The sequence below is a fragment of the Galleria mellonella genome, unplaced genomic scaffold (genome assembly GCF_026898425.1).
Source record: "Galleria mellonella isolate WM207_F2 unplaced genomic scaffold, CSIRO_AGI_GalMel_v1 utg116, whole genome shotgun sequence".
Classification (NCBI taxonomy): Eukaryota; Metazoa; Arthropoda; class Insecta; order Lepidoptera; family Pyralidae; genus Galleria; species Galleria mellonella.
Genome location: NW_026441978.1, coordinates 3,261,198 through 3,280,392, shown reverse-complemented (window position 1 = coordinate 3,280,392; position 19,195 = coordinate 3,261,198). Strand labels below are relative to the sequence as shown.

The 19,195-nt window shown below is 36.2% G+C and overlaps 1 protein-coding gene and 1 long non-coding RNA gene across 2 annotated transcripts in view; one reads left to right on the top strand and one right to left on the bottom strand.

Moving 5' to 3' along the window:
- Positions 1 to 19,195, top strand: part of LOC113519256 (uncharacterized) — a 32,264-nt gene that overhangs the window by 12,031 nt on the left and 1,038 nt on the right. The window contains exons 7-16 of the mRNA XM_052894078.1: positions 2,564 to 2,765; positions 3,942 to 4,098; positions 10,124 to 10,132; positions 10,204 to 10,309; positions 11,063 to 11,287; positions 12,690 to 12,890; positions 13,423 to 13,605; positions 14,448 to 14,528; positions 18,246 to 18,366; positions 18,998 to 19,170. Coding sequence (XP_052750038.1) covers positions 2,564 to 2,765; positions 3,942 to 4,098; positions 10,124 to 10,132; positions 10,204 to 10,309; positions 11,063 to 11,287; positions 12,690 to 12,890; positions 13,423 to 13,605; positions 14,448 to 14,528; positions 18,246 to 18,366; positions 18,998 to 19,170 — 1,458 coding nt within the window. The remainder of the gene's footprint in view (positions 1 to 2,563; positions 2,766 to 3,941; positions 4,099 to 10,123; positions 10,133 to 10,203; positions 10,310 to 11,062; positions 11,288 to 12,689; positions 12,891 to 13,422; positions 13,606 to 14,447; positions 14,529 to 18,245; positions 18,367 to 18,997; positions 19,171 to 19,195) is intronic.
- On the bottom strand, positions 14,828 to 18,279 carry LOC128200488 (uncharacterized). The gene is made up of 2 exons (XR_008252737.1): positions 17,698 to 18,279; positions 14,828 to 17,420 (listed from the first exon to the last, which is right to left on the bottom strand). It is a non-coding gene; the product is annotated as an uncharacterized LOC128200488 (long non-coding RNA).

The following is a 19,195-nucleotide window of genomic DNA, read 5'->3' as shown; positions in this document are numbered from 1 at the left end:
TATAAAGCCCAAGTCAGGCCGCATATGGAATACTGTTCTCACCTGTGGGCAGGAGCGCCACAGTACCAACTCCTTCCGTTAGACCGCATTCAAAGTCGGGCGGCTCGAATTATCGATAGTCAACGCCTTACTGTCCGACTCGACCCACTGAAACTGCGCAGAGATGTTGCATCTCTGTGCATCTTCTACCGAATTTATCATGGGGAGTGTTCTGAGGAATTGTTCGGATTGATACCTGCTGCTGATTTTCACCACCGTACAACCCGCCACAAACTAAAGTTTCATCCCAATCATCTGGACGAGTGGCGGTCTTCCACCGTGCGTTTTTCAAGGCACTTTCTTCCACGCACAACCATTCTTTGGAATCAACTTCCAGCAGCAGTATTTCCGAACCGATACGACAACATAACCTTCAAGAAAAGAGTATATTCCTTTTTAAAAGGCCGGCAGCACACCTGCAATGCCGCTGGTGTTGTGGGTGATCATGGGCGGCGGTAGTCACTTACCATCAGGTGAGCCGCATGCTCGTTTGCCCCCTGTGTTGTAAAAAAAAAAAAAAAAAAAAAATTATTGGCGATAACGCTAGAAATATACAAAAGGCATTCGAATTAACAAAACTCAAATATCCACATGTTGTTCCTCTCGGTTGCTGTGCACATATCCTTAACTTGTTGTGCCAAGATATTGTAAAGATACAAGAAGTAACTGTGTTTATTATGCAAGCCATAAATATAATAAAAACTGTTAAAAGGAGTCAACGATTAAGTTCCTTGTTGATAAAATCAAGGCAGGGTGAAGATTCTACACAAACACTAAAATTGCTTTGTGCTACAAGATGGGGAAGTCATGTTACTTCGTTAAAAAGTTTGAAAGCAAATAAGATAGCTTTGCAAATATTAACAGTTAGAGAAGATGTGGTAATTTCAAGAGATATTAAAGATTTAATTCTAAGTGATGATTTCTGGACGAAGACAGGGGAATGTATAAGTATTTTGGAACCAGTCACTGAAAGCATATTTTACTTAGAGAGCGACCAGAATCGTTTGCATCGCACATACATTACATTTAGAGATGTACAAGCTAAGATACGTTTTGCATTAAATGAGATTTCGACATTGAGCGAAGAAAGCAAACAGCAGATTCTAACATCAGTATCTTCAAGATGCAATATGGCAATGAGGCCAATACATTTTGCAGCATATATTCTAGACCCCAGGACTCTAGGAGTCGAACTTACTCAAGAGGAAGAACTTAAGGGTATGGAGTTTATCTACAATTTAAGCCAACACTTAAGTTTGTCAAATGTAATGGCAGATTTGGCGTGTTATAAAGCTAAAGAAAACTTTTGGGCCAGAGGATTTGTATGGAGCTCATTAGATAGCATTGAGCCCCTAATATGGTGGAAAGGTATTTGTGGTTCCACTGAGTTAAGCAAAGTAGCGATTCGTATTCTATCAGCTCCCTGTACTTCGGCAGCCACTGAGCGTTCCTTTAGTATCCAAGGCTACATACATAATAACAAAAGAAATCGACTTACAACTGAAAGAACTGAAAAAATTTCATTCATTTGTTATAACTGGAATCTTAAACATAAAGCTGAATGCGAGGACATTCAGTTTAATGAAGAAAATACCTTAGAAGCTTTCATTGAGCAAGTAAATGAACATAACAGTTTAGACGAAATAGAGCCTATCGAACCTATACAATTCATCGCTTGTAATAACTCTGAATCTGACAGTGATTGACTGTAGTTTTACATTTTACTTTCATCTCTTTCTTAATAAACTCAAAATCAAATTAAAAGTTTTTTATTCTGTAGGCTGCATAATAATATTGTCTATGTCCAGTATAGTGGACGTCTTGCGGCTGAGATGACGATGATGAAGTACAAAATCATAAACACCCAAAAATTTGGGTGTTTATGGGGTTTAAACCCAATAAACCCAAAACACCCGGTTTTTACCCACCAGACTTTAAACCCACCCAGGTGGATTGCCCATCTCTATCAGCAAGTAATATTATAAGCTATATATTATTAAAAAAAAAGAGATATCTAAAAAATTACCATAACATAGATATCAAAAATTCGCCTATTAAAGCTAATATTAAATATAATTTTATCTTTCCATTTACCCGTGCGAAACTTGGGCGAATCACTAGTATTTTATAAAATACCAAATCATGTACACCAAAAAAATTTAAAACTCTACTTTTAAATATACTTGACAGTGGAGGATAGGGATTATTAGTAATGGGGTTTATTAGCCACATTACTTACAATATACCTTATCAGGTCGACTTCCACGCGGTTCCCCCTGGAAACCATCGCTGACAACTGACCTGCTTTCGTCCTCACCTATCATTATTCACTGGTGCCACGTCAGCGTATACCGATAACTTAAGCGGGGTTACTATACCATTATCACTCATTAAAAAGCTTGAGGACTAGGTCATTAGATAAATTAATTTTTATAAAATAGGGAGCAAATGAGCATGCAAAACGAGACAGCATGTAAAACTTAACGATTGTCTGTAATTAATTGTTATATATGTATTTTACAAGGAATTCACGACGCAATACAACATGCTCCACGTGACGCCGCCAATGAAGACGCCGGAGTTCCTCCGTAACGCGACGAGCGTCGTCGACCAGGCGGGCTACCTCTGCGTCGACAAGTTCACCCTGCAGCACACCAAGTACCCCAACATATACGGCATCGGCGACTGTACCAACACGCCGAACAGCAAAACCGCCGCCGCTATAGGTAAGCTGTGTATCTTACTAGTAGATGGCAGTTATTTCGTCATAGTCGTAGAACACTGACGGATCTTTATATGTAATCTTTGTCAGATCCGTCAGTATTCTACGACTATGACGATTTAAGAAAAAATAATATAAGGAGTTTTGATAAACCAATACATTTTTTTATACAACTTAGAATGGCAAACAAGCTGACGGCCCACCTGATAGAAAGTGGTAACCGTCGCCTATAGACATAAACAGTACCATGGACATAACAGAGTATACTATTTCGTCTATGATTCCCCCCATGTATTGCCATTCCTGAGGAGTAAGGTGTTATTCTTCTATACCCTGTAAATTCACTGCCTGGAATTTCAGGAACCCTTTAAACCGAAACACAGCCATGCAAACACAACTGCTTCACGGTAGAAACACGAATGGGACAGAGGTGTCCAAGCAAACGACTTTTGTACAAAGTCTCCCTCTTGTATTGATTGAAATGTTTGTATTGTTTTTTTATGCAACTTAAAATTGCAAACAAGCTGACGGCCCACCTGGTGGAAAGTGGTAATCGTCACCTATCGACATGAACAGCACCGTGGACATAACAGAGTATACTGTGATGCCTATGGTACCCCAAGCAATGTCATTTCTGAGAACTGGTGTTGGTTTGCCATATGTTATATTACAAGCAATTTATAAATTGCCATGTGGTTCCGACATAAAATACCACCCCTACCTTTTCCATGAGTGTCATAAGAGTCAACTAAAGGAATTTAAAAGTCGAGGGATGATCAGTAGCGTTCCTCTTATAATATCTTCAAGGCAGTGGCGTAACAATAGGGTGGCAGGGCTGGCAAAATGCCACCGACCCAAAAGGGCCCCGGCTCAAGAGACCGCGAGCTCAGAAATATATATATATATTTTTTTTACTTTGTACCTTAGTATTTTATTTTACTTGAAAAGTTTTTTTTTACTGAAAGGGCCTCATCAAAAGAATTTGTCACAGGCCCCAAATGGTATAGTTACGCCACTGCTCCAAGGCCTAACTGCGGTTGCCAATCCGCCTGCCAAGCGTGACAACTACTGGCGAAACCTCCCCAATAGAGGGAGTCCAATGATCAGCAGTGGACAATTAACAGCTGATATGAATGTAACCTGAATAAAAAATGTATTATTGTTAAAAATTGTTTTTCAGCGAAACAGTGCTACGTACTAGAGCAGAATTTATTAAGTACAATGAAGAAGGACAACCCTAAGGAAAAGTACAATGGATACGGTGCGTGCCCGCTGCTCACCTCCTATAGCACGTGTATATTAGCGGAATTCATATATGACGGTATTCCAAGGGAAACGCTACCATTCGATCAGGTAATAAGATTAATTTTTCATTGTTCCGATTTTAAATTTATCGTTATTTCATTTATTTTCTGTTTACCGCTGAACAAGGTCATTGGTATCTATAGACTCCTTGTTAACACAATAGATGTCGCCACTTATTCAATTTACAACAAAAAAATATAAGAAAAGTATAATGTGGTCTAGAAATAGTATTACACGTGACTAATTCCAGATGTGGTAGTCGGAGGCATTTGGCGACCTTCCATTGTGGTGAATGTAGAGTCAGATAATTATTAACCAGGTATTGATTATTTCCCGCCGTGTAGGCCTTACATAGAATAGGCCATCCCTTCCATTCCCGTGGGTGTCGTAAGAGCCAACTAAGGCAGGGCGAGTGACGGGCAGCAGCGTCACTCTTAAAATATTGCCGTTTGCTAATCGTTGCAACTACTGGATAAAGCTACTACTACTACCCCCAGGGCTTAGCAGTGGATAGTTAATGATTGGCTGATGATGATGATTGATTATTTTAAATTGAATATATCTTATTTTGTGATCCTATGCATACATGATATTATTCTTGTTTACTAATATAATATTAGTGAAAATGTGAAAGTGCGTTTGTTTGTTTATGAGCGCTTAGCGCTCCACCTTTTTCTTAGTCACTTAAGTTCCCTTAGTCACCTCGTACGACAACCACGGGAAAGGAAGTGGTGCCCCATTCTGTGGCGGGTCACACGGTATAGTTTTTTTTTTTTTTTTATAGCTGATAATGAAATAGTAACCCGTGAAGGATGATAGACGAGGATGAAGCAGGTCAGTTAACCCATTGTGACGAATTCAACGAGAATTGTACACGGTGGTTTCACGTGGGGGAACCACGTGGAGGTTGACCTGATAGGACATATTGCTAGCAATGGGGCTGTCAAACTCCATTGCTAACAATCCCTCCCCCCCCACACGGTATAGTTGTGTCCATACCGCTAATATTAGTGTAATTATAAAATTTGTAATTAAATAAAAATTAAATGGTTTGATTAAAATTTACAGGCAAGGGAGAGCACGATAGCGTTCTATATGAAAAAGGATCTGTTCCCGTTCCTGTATTGGAACTTCATGCTGAAGGGTTACTACCACGGTCCAGAGTTTATAAGGAAAATTATCAATCCATTCGCTAAGTAAACAATTAACTACTAAAATAATATTCTACCATGTTCAATTCTACTATATGGCACAGGGTTGCCAGTTACAAAAACAAATCACTCCGAATCAAAGCCTTGGATTTTTAAGTTATTAAAAAACTATAAATTGTTCATGTTAATTAATACCTAAATACTTTATGGTTATTTTGTTGGAAGTTTTGTAGAGTTAGATTTTGGAAGGTATCTCCATAATCTCAGGAATCAGGATCTGCGCTTGTTGGTACGCTGCGCTCCAACATTCCAGCAGATGTATTTTTAGTTTTCATACAGTTTTAATATAGAGGTCTTTATAACTAACCCTGATATTTTATATACTTGAGGCAAAACATATTTTTTTTTGTCACAATGGAATCTAATTTTGTCAAAATACTCTATGCGAACAAAATATCCCTTATGGTTGAGCTTTACAGTTCTATTTGCTGTGACTTATTGCGATGGATAAAAAGTACCCTAAAGAGCGGCCCACTGCTCTGCAGGCCTTCATTGTTGTCGTATTTAGCAAATAGAGCTACATTTGGAAAAACCAATTAATCATAGTTTAGACTTTCAACTATAATACGAAGTTATGCGCGTATTGCCATTTCTTAGTGATGCCGATACTACTGCCCTCTTTTGACTATTTGATTAATCTTATATTGATAATTAAAGACCGAACAGTGCAAACTTACGTCTTCGCTAGACCGCACATCGCCTTACTCGATGTGTTATAAATTAGATGTGCTCCAATCATATCATGACATTTTATACGTTGTAAAATAGGCTATTACTAATATTGAAATATTAATCGATAGGTGATTTCTGTGATGAACAGCTCAAAATTTAGGCATTACAATATATGAGGTATTTGTTGAATCTATGCAGTTTGTTATGAATGAATCTTTAACTTTTATTTGTTAGTATTTGAAATAGGTAATGTAAAAATGTTACTAACTTTAAAACATAGATAGATATATACTCTTTATTGTTTCCTCCAAAAGATTACGATAGTAAACTTATTCTAGATATAAATAATTACAAGAAATGATCACAATGAGAAAACAATGGGCGACCTTATCGCTAAAAGCGATCTCTTCCAGGCAACCTTTGGATGGAGAGGAGTAATTGTTAACATTATTTCTAAATAGGGAGATGTAATACAAAACATATACAATAAAAGCTCTTTATTCGCGGGCTATACGTTCCGCAAATATGTCGTGAATACAGAAACCGTGAATATGGACAGCCGAAGCATTTATACAGTGGCGTAAGCATTTGAAAATGTACTTTAGGTATAGTTGTGATAAAGTCTATTTTACTTTTTTATTAGTCCATTTGCCGACTCGTTTATAAAAGATACCTAATCCTTTTTAATAATACGCACCGATTAAATCCGCAAATATAGAAATTTTTAACCGCGAATATAGGAATTGGATCGCAATTTTTTAATCCTCGAATAGTGAAAACGCGAATCAAGGAAGCGTGAATAAGGAGTTTTTACTGTATAATAATTACCCGCCCAGGCTTTGCATGGGTGCAATTTGTTTACATTTGTCTACTTACATATACAAAACTATAAGTTTTATATATAAACTTATAAAACATATCTAAATGACAGTGAAGTAAAGACGAAAATCCGTTGCGTAATATTGAAGTAAATGGAGGAACAGGCAGGCGTGGACACGCGACTTTTTATTTATATAATATATTTAGAGAGATGTGATCTGTATTTCGAAATATTTTTGTTGAAAATTAAACGTAACCTTCAAGAAAAGAGCATATTCCTTTTTAAAAGGCCGGCAGCACACCTGCAATGCTTCTGGTGTTGCACGCGATCATGGGCGGCGGTAGTCACTTACCATCAGGTGAGCCGCATGCTCGTTTGCCCTTTGTGTTGTAAAAAAAAAAACATTTTATGATGTTAGTGTTTAGAGCAAAGCTCGTAACTTAACGAAATTAACAAGTGCTTTATACAATTTGAATGTATTATTTTTTAAGTAATGTTGACTGTTAGAATTTATATATATTATATCTTTGTTATTATATTTTTTTTTGGCTAAGAAATTAAAAGTTATATTGTTGGTTTTAGAGATGTTTATGTAAATAGTTGTACCTTTATACAGAATGTTATATAATATTATACACTCCTCGCAAAAATTAAGGGAACATAAAAATTTTTGAAATTTTTGGGGGATTTTCAACAGGCTGTATTTCAGTGAAAAATAATCGTACAGGAAATTTAAAAAAAGGGGTTTGAAGCTTGAAAACTTTAGTTTTCAGATTTTTTGGTGAAAAAATTTTTTGAGCTCCGGTTTCCATGCAATTCTTAAACAAAGCTGAAAATAATTTTTTTCAAAATTTTCTAGGTTTCGTTTTTCACTCTATGGGCATGGAAAAATTTTTTCGAGCTACTCCATTGTATAGGTCTCTTAGCGTGTTTATTCAGCTTCAAAAATCGCTTTGGATGGCTCAATTACGACCATTTGTCTCCGAGATATCGAACTTTGAATGCAAAAGCATCCTTTTCCATTCAACTGCTAATATCTCTGGAACTACTGGTCGCACAGCAAGCGGGCGCCGAGTTTCTTTATCTGCATAAAATTTTCTTGTTTTTTTTTCGATTTTTTTTTTTGATAATGAATTTTTAAAAAACAAAAAATTGAGTAAAAAGTGAAAAACAAATGAAATTATTGATTTTTGAATGGATTAGGGTGAGTTTAAGGGACAAAAACCTTGTTCCCTTATTTTTTCCAAAATTTCAATCAATTGGTCCGGGAAAAACCGTTGAACCGATCGCTCCAGGGATTTAGGGGGTTCTTTAAGGAACAATAGACTGTAAAATTTTCCTCAAACCTTAGCTTTCCCGCCCATATTAGCGAAGATACAGCCAAGTAACCAAAAAAGGAGAAAAAGTCACTTTTTTCCACTTTATTCAATTCAATGTTAGAGGTGGAAAAAATTTTTTTCTTCACTAACTCTTGACTGTACTTAATTGGAAATTTTATGCAGATAAAGAAACTCGGCACCCGCTTGCTGTGCGACCAGTAGTTCCAGAGATATTAGCAGTTGAATGGAAAAGGATGCTTTTGCATTCAAAGTTCGATATCTCGGAGACAAATGGTCGTAATTGAGCCATCCAAAGCGATTTTTGAAGCTGAATAAACACGCTAAGAGACCTATACAATGGAGTAGCTCGAAAAAATTTTTCCATGCCCATAGAGTGAAAAACGAAACCTAGAAAATTTAGAAAAAAATTATTTTCAGCGTTGTTTAAGAATTGCATGGAAACCGGAGCTCAAAAAATTTTTTCACCAAAAAATCTGAAAACTAGAGTTTTCAAGCTTCAAAACCCTTTTTTTAAATTTTCTGTACGATTATTTTTCACTGAAATACAGCCTGTTGAAAATCACCCAAAAATTTCAAAAATTTTTATGTTCCCTTAATTTTGCGAGGAGTGTATATATAATATTAATAAATGCGGAAAAATATATTGTTTCTCAAATTGTAATTGTTTTAATACATTTTGAACCCACTTCAAAAGGTGTAGCTTGTTATCTCAAAACTCCGTTATTAATAACTGATTTGGATTTTTTTTTATATATTATACTTTCAGATTGGTCTCATAAAATTTTTTTCAAAATCGTTTTTATATTTTTTTTTCAAATATTACACATAAGAAATACATGACCAGTGTTTTTATGGGTGAAGATGGAATAGTTCACTTGTCAATGCTAACGGTATGCAATGATAGAGCCGGTGGGGGGTGGGGGGGGGGGAGAGAAGGGATTTGTTAGTAATGAGGACTTAGAGTATGGGACTTTACTAGGTCGACCACGACATGGTCAAATTCCTCGTGAATTCGTTACGATGGGCGAACTGACCTGTCTTCATGTTTGTTGCCGATCACTGCTAACTTGCCAGCACATATGATGGTAGGGCATCAGCAGAGGATGAGATGATGAGGATCAAGTCAGTTTAGATTACTCCTTGTGATGAGTTCACCAGAAAATAAACATAACATTTCCCGGGGGATCGCGTTGTTATAATGGAGTGGGTGGGGTGAAGACCTGGTGATCTGTGATACAGGTGTATCCTATTTCAGACACCATTTCTTCACAATACATTAACCTTCAAAAAGAAATCTCTTGTAAAAACTTGCATTCGATATAACAGATGTACTAATAAAAATTGTCATAGAAGTCGACTTCAAAGTGTATTACCAGCAAAGGAGACTATTTTATTTTATTTTACTTTGAAAGGGAAACATACAATATCTAAAACATATAAAATAGTATACATAACCATAACATAAATCAGTAAAGTTTCCACAATAAACTGAACCAAATAATCGAGAGCAGATGATTATTGATATTATATATGATATTGATAAACATAAAAATATATATAATAGTATATACATACACACACACACACACACACACACATAAATATGTGCGTATGCACACACATACACACACACACACACACACTCAAACACATACACACATACACATACATATACTTAACAATAAAAAAAAAAGAAAACATATCAATAACAATTTTAACATGATTTTTCCCTATCCAATCAAACGGAGTTTGCTAATTACTAATAATCCCTCTTTCCCTCGAGTCATTCTTATAACAAGTAACTAACTTTTGTTTCATTCATGTATAGATTATTAAATCCAGTTGGTCATTATAAAAAGTCAAAATAATGAAAGTCGCATAAAAATAATGTTCATTTCAATAAATCAAATAAATTTTTGTGTTAATAATACAAATGGGGGTTAATTTGAATCATTTAAGGAACAGCGTGAATAAAGTCCGTCATTTCAGTAATGTTGCGCCCGGTACAAACCAGTATAGGTAAGTATTGACGTCGTATAAATTAAAAAGAACGTATTTTACACTAGGATTGCTTTTTTTTGTGTAAAACTTCAGATGCAAATTGCTGGTGGTCGGCGGTGGGACAGGAGGCTGCAGCATCGCTTGGAGGTTTTCCCGGAAAATGAATAACAATGATATTATAGTACTGGAGCCTTCTAAGGTACAATATATATATATATATATATATATATATATATATATATATATATATATATATATATATATATATATAAATATACCAAAAACTAATCAAGATGACCGGTCCTTTTCTAGGCTGAGTTCTAAGCTTTTCTATGTTCATAAAAGTTGTGTTTTCAACCGACTTAAAAAAAAGTAGGCTTTCATTTCGTTTGTGTGTTTTTGTCTTAATATTTCTAACCTCATAACTCCGTCAGTTATAAAGCGATTTGGAGAAATATTTTTTTTTTTATCTGAAAGGATATACTCACAGAAACTTCATCAAAATCGGTTCGGCAGTTTAGTTTTTAAGTCAAAATACCTGGTTTTGGCACAATTGATGTTGATTTTTTTTTGTAAAGTATAATTTTAATTATGCAATTTGGAAAAACAAGCTGATGACTCAAGTGATAGAAAGTCATAAACTTTTTTTACAAAGTCATCTGCTTCTCTCCCATCCGTGTTCCTACCGTGAAGCAGTTGTGCCTTTATGACCGAGTTTCGGTTTGAAGTGTGGGATATGACAATGGAAATACAAAATTACGGAATACAAATGCATAGCCACCTTATTCGTTCAGAAATGGCAACCCATGAAGGATATCATGGACGATACAGTATACTCTATTATGTGCATGGTACTATACATGTGTTAGGTATAACTTTTTCTACCTGGATATCTATCTAAAACAAAAAGGGGTAGCAATGCTAATAATCTTAATAAAAAAGCCTATACCAGGTGCACTATTACCAGCCAATGTTTCCCCTGGTCGCGGCCGGTATACAACAGTATGGGCGTTGCGAGAGACCTACAAGGTCTGTGCTGCCGCGGCACGTGAGGTGGCTAGACGATAGCGCGGAAGACTTCGACCCTTGTAACGGTATTGTGCACACGAAGACCGGCCACAAAATACTGTATAAGTATATGGTCATTGCTGTTGGTCTGAAGAATGATTATAATAAGGTACAATTGTGAACATAATTTTTTACCAGAGGGAGACTTAGTACAAAAGCTTGGGTACCTCTGTCCCATTCGTGTTTCTACTGTGAAGCAGCTGTGTTTGCATGACTGTGTTTCGGTTTGAAGGGTGGGATATAGCGTGAATTTACAGGGTACAGAGGAATAACACCTGAGTCCTCAGGAATGGCAACGCATGGGGGGTATCATGGGAGAAACAGTATTGTGTGTGTACTGTTATGTCCATGGTACTGCTCATGTCTATTGGCGACGGTTACCACTTTCTATCAGATGGACCGTCAGTTTGTTTGCCATTCTAAGTCTTATAAAAAAAAGAAGACTCGTTCGGTTTTTTTACCAGGTTTATTTGATTATAAGTACCTATTAATTTTATTATCTGACCTGGTCTAGGCTGGCTGTACTAGTCATGACTTATACGCACAATGGCCCAAATGGGAGGACATGGAAAATAGAGTCCAATTTACATTACATTACATTATCTGGCCTGGTTTCGTAATGCTATGATATTAGCAAATATATTAATAAACAAAAAAATACAAATATAATAACTGAATCCTTTCATTTAATAAGAATAAACTTTTAGAAGGAAATAAATTTGAATTGAGAAACTATTATTTTTAATGTCATTTAATCTAATATGTAAAAATCTAGTGTCATGGTATTTGTGGTTGCACTCCTTCGAAACGGTTCGACCGATTTTTATAAATTTTCTTTTATGTATATTTAATATGTATGAAAATAGGTCGTATAGTATATTTCATACTGCTAGGTGATTAGGGTGTCCCCATCCAGAAAAAATTATATGGCAGAACAACGTTTGCTGGTCAATTAGTGATGTATATCAAACATCTTTGATAGTAAAGCGAATGATGTTAAGAGAGAATGATATTTGTAGAATGTAAACGTTTATTAATACAGTAATAATAGTAATATAATTGTAAAGAAGGAGAACAATAGAAAATATAAAAAAGGTATAATATTAAGACGATATGTGTGCCGTGGCGACAACAACAAAAATATTCTTTTTATATACGCATGCGCGGCCTGCGCGCGCAACCCGTAGTCGCCGAGCAACTGCGCGTCCTGCGCGCGCATAGGTACATCAAACAAGCTGCGTGCGCGACCGACCGTATTACATATATATATAAAATATTTACGCTTGTCTGCGTGTTTTTACAAAATAAATAAAATATATAATTTTATAAGTATGCTACAATAGTATTGAATATTTATTAGAGAAGCATAAAAGGCCTTAATTTTTTTTTGTTAAAAATTTTCCAGCAAACAATTGGCTTACAACAAGACAATGAATATGCTATCTCGTTCTTTATAAATAGAATCTTTTGCCCTTTGTTTGATCTCATAATATGCCTACATATTACCATAGATTCCAGGCCTAGTACAAGCGTTAAACTACCACAACAGTGGTGTATCCACAATATACTCTCCGGCGCACTGTGTTAAAACATGGTACTGCATCAGCCGGTTTAAGGGTGGACATGCAATCTTCACGTTTCCACGCAGCGGCAGCAAATGTTCCGGAGCAGCGCAGAAAATCATGTACCTAGCTGATGATTACTGGAGACAGGTGGGCTGGAGTTTGTAGTAGTTTAATAAACTTTTTCACTTTATATTTAAGTTAATTTCTGGTGAATTCGCCACGATGGGTTTTTTTTGTTGGGTGAAAATAGTATGGTAACCCTGCCTGCGCTAACGGGATATGCTAGCGGAGCACCAGTGAAGGATGATAGATGAGAATGAAAACAGGTCAGTTAGCTCATCATGATGAATTCATTAGGAATTAACCATGATAGTTTCGATAGGGAGAACCGCGAGGAGGTCGACCTGTTTGGGTATATTGCTAGCAATGGGATTCTCAGTCTTCATTACTAACAATCCCTTTTCCCCCCGCCACGATGGGTTAACTGACCTGACGTCAGTCTCTCATTACTCTATCATTACTCATTGGTACTCTATAATGGTTTTCATCTCGTAAAAAATACCTTACATTCATTTAATTTATTGTTTTCTTTAATGCCATAGACAAAGTATTCTAATTTATTATTTATCTACGATTAAGTCGAAATTAAATCTCTGTGTTTATCTACATGATATTTTAGCATAACACTCGCCATTTAGCAAATATAACGTACAATACTGGCGGTAATGCAATATTCGGTGTGGCGAAGTATGCGGAGGCTTTGTGCAAAGTGGCTGGCTGCAGGAATATCACAGTCAATTGTGGCAGCGACTTAGTCCAGGTGACGGAGGAAGGGGCCGTATTCGATGACCAGGCGGGGAAGGTAGATAAGCTTATATTTTTATTGTACTTTTTATACAAGTGGGATTAGCAAATAGGCTGATGGCTCATCTGGATGACTGGTAAATGGTGGCAACGATTGCTTATAAGCATGAACGCATGAATCTACTAATATGAATGAATGAATCTACATAATCTACTCATGGTTCGTCATTTCTTATTACTAAAATTTATACCTTCGTGCTCATTACTTTTTCTATCATCATCATATCAGCCCTTAATTATTCACTGCTGAAGATAGAAACCTCTTTGAGGGGTTTTGCAGTGGCAAATTGGAGTTCTAAGTTACGCTAGGCAGGCAGGTTGGCAACCATATTTGAGATTTAGTCATGTTTTACTCGTACGAAGGACGCTGCTGCTTCTTCCTCGAATATAAAGTTCACTTAGTCGCCATTTACGACATCCATGGGAAAAGAAAGGGTGGCCCATTCTATAGTGGTGACCGAGACCACACGGAGAATTTAATGTCATATTAAAATCGAAATACAATCGTGAAAGTTTTTTAGCGGTATAAACACAAGTAGAAAGCTTTTTAAATACTCGTTATATCTCCTAACCTAATCTCTAATCCTATCCCATACTTGCCAGCTGAACGCGTCGAGCATATCAAAATATTTTGTCGTTTCTTTGAAAAAAAAAATGTCATTTTACTCATAAAAGAATGCTACGTTACGCCTTAGAAATAACCTTAGAATCACGTTGGCTCACCCCTGTCTAAATAAGTTAGACAATTTTGATTACTGGAGGTAATCTTTGAAACGGCATCATTTTATATATTATAAAGATTAGCATGAATTATATATAATGTAAATAATTTCAATTCAGACCATAACCCTACCATACAATCTGCTGCACGTGACACCCCCGATGTCGCCGCCGCTGTGCCTGACGCGCTGTAACGATCTGTAGTGCTATTCTCTAAGCAAACAGCCTAGACATCAGCCTTGACGCAGCGATGAAATATTGAAATGGTATTCACTAATTCTTAAGACGCGACACTAGCGCCCAAAGACGAGCTCAAAGACGAGCGGCATAAACGGGAACTACTCATGGCTGTGCGATTTGACATTTTGCCATAGTATTTGGTATTCACTAACAAAAATCAGCCTCGCCTTCGCCGACAGCCTAGCCTACAGCCTCGATTTCTTATGTCAAACTCAAAAGCTTTGTTTTCTACGCTGTTTGCATAGTATTCATCTAATATATTTATTTGTTTCTTGAATTCTGTGATTATTAATTGTATTGAAATTATCAATTTGTGTTTAAAAACGATTGCTGCCCGTTTATGTGTAATGACCCATTTGTTGAAAGAAGCTAAAATAGAAAATGATTGTAAGAAATGCCGACAATCAACAACTTTATGTGATGTGGATTATATTCATCATTACCGACTTTCTGAAGAATTAATCAATATGTTAGAAAAAGAATTGTCACCATGTATGCCTGTTCCAGAGAGTTGTTAAAGCTAAAGGTTTGTAACTTAAATTTTATTAATTGATGGTATTAGGTACATAAATAAATTTAAAGCAGGAAAAAGAATACTTTGCAGTGATTGTGTGCAGTTGTTTATTTTATTGAGACAAGCTTAATTGTGTCAGCAGATGTTTGTGTAGGGAACAACTAGCTAGTTAATAATGGTGTGTAACAAGTATTCTAGTATGCATAATAATACTTCTGGTGTTACAAATATTCATGGATCATGGTAACCGTTTCCCATTAGGTGATCCATAAGCTTAGTGGCCTCTGGTTTTGTATAAAAATAACTATGTCTAATATGTTAGAAAGAAACCAACTTAGTTAAACATGTAGTAAATTATTAATTCATGTCAATTAATTTTTGTTAAATTAGACCACTAAATTTAGCATTCAGGTTGAAACTATTATAAAAAATTGTTTCAAAATCATAGTTTTAAAAAACATGACACACATAAATTCAGGATTGGCTATGTGGCTAATTAAAAATAATTAACATTACTTGTTTTTTTTCAGGTGATTTTGAAACTCATTTAGTAGCATGACACAAACCCTTGGACAGCCACAATAATAGTAGTGTATTGCTGTATTGTTTGTGATATGCTGATAATATGATGCAGTTACATCATCTATACAAAATGAAGAAGCACAAAAGAAAATTTTGTAGTCTGAAAATAAGCTAGCTATACTTTTTGTACTTATATCTTAAAACTATTTTCAAATACTTTTTTATTGTTACATTTTTGTCTACCTGTGAATTAAAATTAATATTATATTATGTTGTAAATGTATATTTTAATTTAAAATTATTATAATTAATTCATATTATAACTAGTACGAGGTTTGTCCGGAAAGTACGTATAAAAGTTTTTTAAAAATTTTATTTTACAATTATTCAGGTAAATCAATTTTATCCCCTTCAAAGTACTCCCCCTGTGACATAATGCACTTGTGCCAACGCCGTTTCCACTGTGAGAAGGCTCCTTGAAAGTCCTCTGGTTGTAGGTTTCTCAGCTGCCCCGTCGTAGCTTTTTTTATCTCATTTATGTCCCCCAAATGCCGCCCCCGAAGTACCAATTTGGTTTTTGGGAACAAGAAGAAGTCACACGGGGCCAAATCCGGCGAATAGGGGGGGTGTTCGGTCACCGTAATGGAATTTTTACTCAAAAACTCACGGACAACAAGAGAGGTGTGGGCAGGGGCATTGTCGTGGTGAAGAATCCAACGCCCCTCTCGCGCCAATTCTGGACGAACTCGTGCCACACGAGCTTTGAGGCGTCTGAGCACATCGACGTAGAATTTTCCATCAACTGTCTGGCCTGGAGGGACGAATTCTTGATGCTTTCTCGGCCCTCTCTGAATCTTTTTAGCCACTTGTGGACGGTTGGTTCCTTCACAGCATCATCCCCATAAACTGTTCTGAGATCGGCAAAAATTTCACGGCCATTCTTGCCGAGTTTCGAGAGAAACTTGATTACGACGCGCTGCTCTTCAACGGAAGCGGGCTCCATGCCGACGGGGTTTCGTTAAGAGGTAACTTCACAGATGGCGTGACAAGCCAGTTCGCACCGCACGGCGGTCAGACCAGAACTGAAGCATTGTTAGGGACATAAGGAAGGGGTCCTGCGCTTACCTGGCCTCCCCACTCCTCTTTCTCGCATTCCAGAACACTTTTATACGAACTTTCCGGACAGACCTCGTATGGAGTAAGAAATTAAAAAAAATATTCATTAAAAATTATTTATTTGAAATTGAAACAAGTTTATAATTATAAAATTTTATTGTAATTGTGTTTTTATTTGAAAATTATATAAGATGAAACTTATATTTCAAAATTACTAATGACTATTAAATGACATAATTTAATCTTATATTTTCAATAATGAACTTGATTTAACTAATAATTCCAATAACTCTTGTTATGTTTGGCAGTGTATATTTTTAGAAATGTATTATTGTAAAATCTATTAGTATTTTAAAAACCAAAATTGAGGTTTCTCCCCTTCTTCACAATGGATGGTAGAATCATAAAGAATTAACATTTATAATATTTTAAATTTAATTGAATAAAAATTATTTGACATTTTTTAAAAAATTTTTTAATTAAATCGTACAATGGCTGACTTTAATTTAGTCATATCTCATTCATTAGCTATAAGATATGAACTAGTGTTGTCTGATTCTCTATCAAAATTTGTTCTGTCTCTACTCGGTGCTCTTCAGTGGCAACAAATCTTTGTGAGACTACTCTCTTTCTAGTTAAGGCTGCTATTGTGAAGGAGATAAGTGTCATCGGGATACTGTCAGTCAAATGACGGCGTGGACCTAAAAATAACAATAAGACCAATTAGACACATAATTCTAAAATTATAAATTAGTTATTTATTTAAGATACTCCACAAAAATATAATTAATCCTTTTTTCTGTTCGTGTATGTCCTGTCACAAGCCATGTCTGATTCTTTATATAATCCATCAGCATCTCCGACTACTTTGCGAAGGGACCTCATTTCATGGCATGTTACGAGATATGCATTTATTTTAGTTACTAAAAATATAACCTTAAAAACAATACAAGTGAATAAAAAGCACATTTTACTTACGTATTTGATAGATACATCCAAACTTATAAAACGTTGGTAAAGTTACGTTAATTTTATTAATTATTTTTAAAAGAGAATAAACAAATACAAAAAGTGCGCCTCTGGAATGTTAAGTACAAGGAATATAATACTCTCTACGTACCTACGTATAAGTGTTATTTGTTTATTTTACGGCAATGGAAGCAAGGGTATTCAAACAAATCTTAACTTTAAAAAACAAAATCAAATGTTTGATGTATAAATTTATGTTTATTTTATATAATATTTATTTAAATAACATTCTAAACTGAATAAAACATTCCATTTGTCAATAAAATATTATATTTCTACAGTTATCGTTTTCATTTTACGGTTTTTGTTGCAAGCCCTATCTCGTCCGTGCGCACAGCCTCGAGTTATCACAGCCTACAGTTCGTCGATGAGGTTTGACACGTTAGTGAATACCAATTACCGCAGCGCTGTAGTCACGGTCGTTCGCAAGGCTGATCAGCCTAGAGCTCGTCGGCGGGCGCAGCGTTGCGGTAGATTTTTAGTGAATAGCATTGCTGGTCACAGAGACTGGCTACTTAGATGTCGACAAGTTCACCCTGCAGCACACCAAGTACCCCAACATATACGGCATCGGCGACTGTACCAACACGCCGAACAGCAAAACCGCCGCCGCTATAGGTAAGTTTGTTTTTAACTTGTAGTTTCTTTTATACAACTTAGAATGGCAAACAAGCCGATGGCTCACTTGATAGAATGTAACCGTTGCTTGTATACATGAACAGTACCATGGACATAACAGAGTATACTGTGTCGCGCATGGATCTCTTATGCGTTGCTATTCTTGAGAACTAAGGGGTTAAGCCTCTGTCTTTTGTCATTTTATTGCCATAACCCATCTTTTAAACCGAATGCTATGCAAACACAACTGTTTCACGACAGAAGCACGAATGGGATAGAGTCGGTGAATATAAGTGGATTAGGACCGTTCCCTATGGCAGTCTATGGGGAAATCTATGTTTAGTAGTAGACAGATAACAAAAACGTTTGTCCGTTTGTTTTTTCTCTTCTCTCATAAATATACTTTTTTTTACACCACGGACATAACAACCAAGCATACAGTTTCCCTGATGGTAAGCGGGCACCGCATTCTATGGATGCTGACATGACATCATCCATACCTATCCTCACTGACTGGTGCCCCGACAGTGTTACCGGTAGCGTAGCCGGGATTATCATTCCGTTATCACACTATAAAGATCTTTATCCTTTAAAAATCTCCCATACTTACATTATAATTTGGTATTTAAAGCTGGTCAAGGGCCTGTTGTAGAGCTTAATCTACTCAATACAATGGAAGGCAAAGTGCCGACGGCTAAGTACAATGGCTATGGAGCCTGCCCCATCCTCACTTCGCACAATACGGGGATACTGGCAGAATTTCTCTACGACAAGAGGTTGTGCGAGACCTTCCCTTTTGATCAGGTAATATACGGAGCAGACATGCGCT